This window comes from Camponotus floridanus, unplaced genomic scaffold (genome assembly GCF_003227725.1).
Source record: "Camponotus floridanus strain SB8 unplaced genomic scaffold, Cflo_v7.5 scaffold273, whole genome shotgun sequence".
NCBI lineage: Eukaryota > Metazoa > Arthropoda > Insecta > Hymenoptera > Formicidae > Camponotus > Camponotus floridanus.
The window spans coordinates 55,033-58,440 of record NW_020229407.1 but is presented as its reverse complement, the minus strand read 5'-3'; the positions used below and the strand labels follow the sequence as shown (position 1 = coordinate 58,440).

The following is a 3,408-nucleotide window of genomic DNA, read 5'->3' as shown; positions in this document are numbered from 1 at the left end:
TGACCACTTGTACAGCTTTGTTCTGCACGCGTTACAAAACAATTTCGGTACCCATGGCTTGTCAGTGTTTACTACAGCAAAACCAAAGTACTGCAAATACGCATCTTTGAGCGCATTTGTTATGATTTTTCCACGTTTTCCGAGCATATAACATCCACAAACGTAACAAAAACACTTTGAATCGACTGTGCAACGTTTTCTCTGCATTTTCACACGTTCCGAAGCACAATCACAGTACAAAAACAAGTTCCGAAAGATGTTCGATGCAACGTGGTCAACTGATAGCTGTTATAAGAGCGCAGTACCGCCACCATCCGCGAACTCGAAAACTAGAACCAATCTTGACAAACGGATTGAAGATCTGAGTTCAGGGCACCAAATAACGTTAAGAATCGTTCTCATCTGCTCGGGTCCAAAAGTTGACCCGAATTTGTAAACTTGTGTAATTATATTTATATACTTTAAATTAAAATTAATATACTTAAACTTAAATTAATTTAAACAGTTAATTTATTTAATTATATAAAATTTATATTTATTTTAATTATTAAATTAAATTATAAAAATTTTTTAACGAGGTGTTATATAATTAATGTTTCAAATTTACTCATAAAAATTTTTATTTTTATTAACTATTTTAAATTTTTAATTGATTATAAACTTCAATATTAATATTTATAATATTAATTATCTTCTTAAGTATTAATTATTTATATAAATTATCATCCCTAATAAATGTCTAATAGAGGTCTTATAAGATATTTGTATAAGATATTTATTATAAATGCAGAATGGTTCTCTAATAAACGTCTGATTTTCACGCGATGAAAGTCAACCATTCCACAGAGCTGCGGAAGTTTAATGGATCTCTAATGGACGTCTCTCTAACTTCCACCGTGGAAGTAAACATATTTCATTGCTATAAAGTTTGAATGGATCTCTAATAGACGTCTATCTAACTTCCACCGTGGAAGTAAACATTCCATAGAGTTACGGAGGTTTAGTGGATGTCTAATGGACGTCTATCTGACTTCCATCGTGGATGTCAACGTCTGAGTGCTATAGAAGTTGAATGGATCTCTAACAGACATCTGTTTGACTTCTATCGCGGAAGTAAACATCTTATAGATCTATGGAGGTTTTATAGATTTCTAATGGACGTCTGTCTGACTTCCATCGTGGAAATCAACATATCATAGACTTATGGAGATTTAATGGATCTCTAATGGACGTCCATCTGACCTCCATCATGGAGATAGATGTCCTATGGAGCTATGGCCGTTTAATGGACATCCACTGGATGTCAATTTCTATGTGGGATATATATATATATAATATAAATATATATATATATATATATATATATATAATAATATATATTATTAACAAATATATATTTCATGTTTTTTTATTCATTTTGATCATAAATATATATAAATTAAAATACTTTAATAATAAAGCTCGTTAATACGAATTAAGAAACATAAATACAATAAACAGCCTAGGTTTGTTCTTTTTAGCTGACCTAGTGCTGCACTGGGACTGCACTAGAACTGGCGAGTTCACAGAAAATTCTGTCAGTGCACGAATGCAACAAAGAATAAAAAGAACGGTTCAAGTACAGTAACTAATATGGCGTACCAAAATATAAGAAACATAAATAATGCGCTGATAGCAGAATCATCTGATGAAGAAGATTTATTTGCAATACCAGAACCATTATTGTTACCAATATTAAATGAAGATGATGATGATGGTAAATTTAATCAATTAAAATAAAACAATTATTTATATAATAGTAAGAAAAATCTAACCTATTCTAATGGCATCAGATCTTAACGAATTGCAAATATTCCATGCAATTTTTGGAATTATCCAAAGAGTAGACCACGTGAGGATAAATAATTATGTAGAAAATATTGTACGAAATTATGATAATATCGATTTCATCATGCACTTCAGGTTATCTAGGCATGTAGTATATAGAATGATAGATGAGTTCAGCGCATCTGAGATATTTACTTCTCTGCAAGGTTTATTTAATATTTTATTTATTTAGATTTATTATGATTATTATATATAAATATTATACATATATTACATATATATCATTTTTGTAGGTGACGTAGGACGTATTAATATAACAGCAGAAAGGCATATACTTTGTTATCTTTGGTTTGTAGGCCACGAAAGTGCATCCTATCGTGATGTTGCTGATAGGTTTGGAATAACTTTAAGTGTTTTATATAACATTATTACCAGAGTAACAGATTTTATATTACTTTTCGCAAATAATGTAATTAAATATCCAAATGCAATTGAAAAAGCAGAAACAGCTGCATTTTATCAAGATTCAAAAGGATTTCCTGGTGTAATTGGTAATATTTATTTATATTTATATATCTTGTTATTATATTAATAGTTTTATTTATATATATATGTGTGTGTATATATATATATATATATTCGTATTTTTTTAGGGGCAATTGATGGCTCACATATCAGAATAGATAAACCTGGCGAAGATCCTGATTCTTATATTAACAGAAAACAATATTTTTCGATACATATCCAAGGAACAGTAAATCATCATATGAAATTTATTGATGTATTTATTGGATATCCTGGATCTGTGCATGATGCCAGAGTATTCAAAAATTCATCATTACGTAATGACCTCCATGAACTTTGCGGTAGTAAGTAAAAAGAATTACAAAACAAATTACGAAAAAGGAAAATCGACAATATTATATATTTCAATGTTATATATAATTTATTTTTTTGATTTTTTAGATAATTATTATTTGTTAGGAGATAGTGCATATCCTTGTTTGACACACTTAATGGTACCTTATAGAGATAATGGTCATTTAACACGGGCACAACGAAATTTTAATAGAAAATTAAGTTCTTGCCGTGTTATAATAGAAAATGCATTTGGATGCCTCAAACAGCGATTTCGACAATTGTATCACCTAAAATTAAGAGATATTGTCAGAATGGTACGTGTGATACATGCATGTTGTGTACTTCACAACATGGCGAATGTGGAAGATATGGAATTTTTTGAACCACCTATAAATAATGAATATCCTGACATGGCAGCGCTGGGTCATGTTCAAGAAATGGATATACAAAGGGAACATGATAATGGAATACATATTCGTGATGAATTATGTCACAGAATATCTGGTGAATAGATAAGTAGAGTAATCAGAGTAGTAATAAGGTAATTTGTAATAAAAATAAACAATATATTGTATATATTTAAACATAAATTTGTATTTTTTTTATTAATTACTTTTATAATTTATATAAACTTTTATAATTTAATGAACACAATACTAAATAAAATTGTTCTTTCTATATGAAAGTTTTGTATCCTTACTTTCTCCAATATCTCGCCAG

General features: G+C 29.1%; 1 protein-coding gene across 1 annotated transcript; it reads left to right on the top strand.

Annotated features, from left to right (window-relative positions):
• Positions 1–2,593: 2,593 nt before the first annotated feature.
• On the top strand, positions 2,594–3,200 carry LOC105254187 (protein ALP1-like). Its single transcript, XM_025409627.1, has 2 exons — positions 2,594–2,696; positions 2,794–3,200. Exons 1-2 carry the CDS (start codon positions 2,594–2,596, stop codon positions 3,198–3,200), a joined length of 510 nt encoding a protein of 169 aa, XP_025265412.1.
• The last annotated feature ends 208 nt before the right edge of the window (positions 3,201–3,408 follow it).

Coding starts and splice junctions, on each gene's coding strand:
- LOC105254187 (XM_025409627.1), top strand. CDS start 2,594: ATGAAATTTATTGATGTATTTATTGGATATCCTGGATCTGTGCATGAT. Junction 2,697..2,793: donor CCTCCATGAACTTTGCGGTA/GTAAGTAAAAAG, acceptor TTGATTTTTTAG/ATAATTATTATTTGTTAGGA.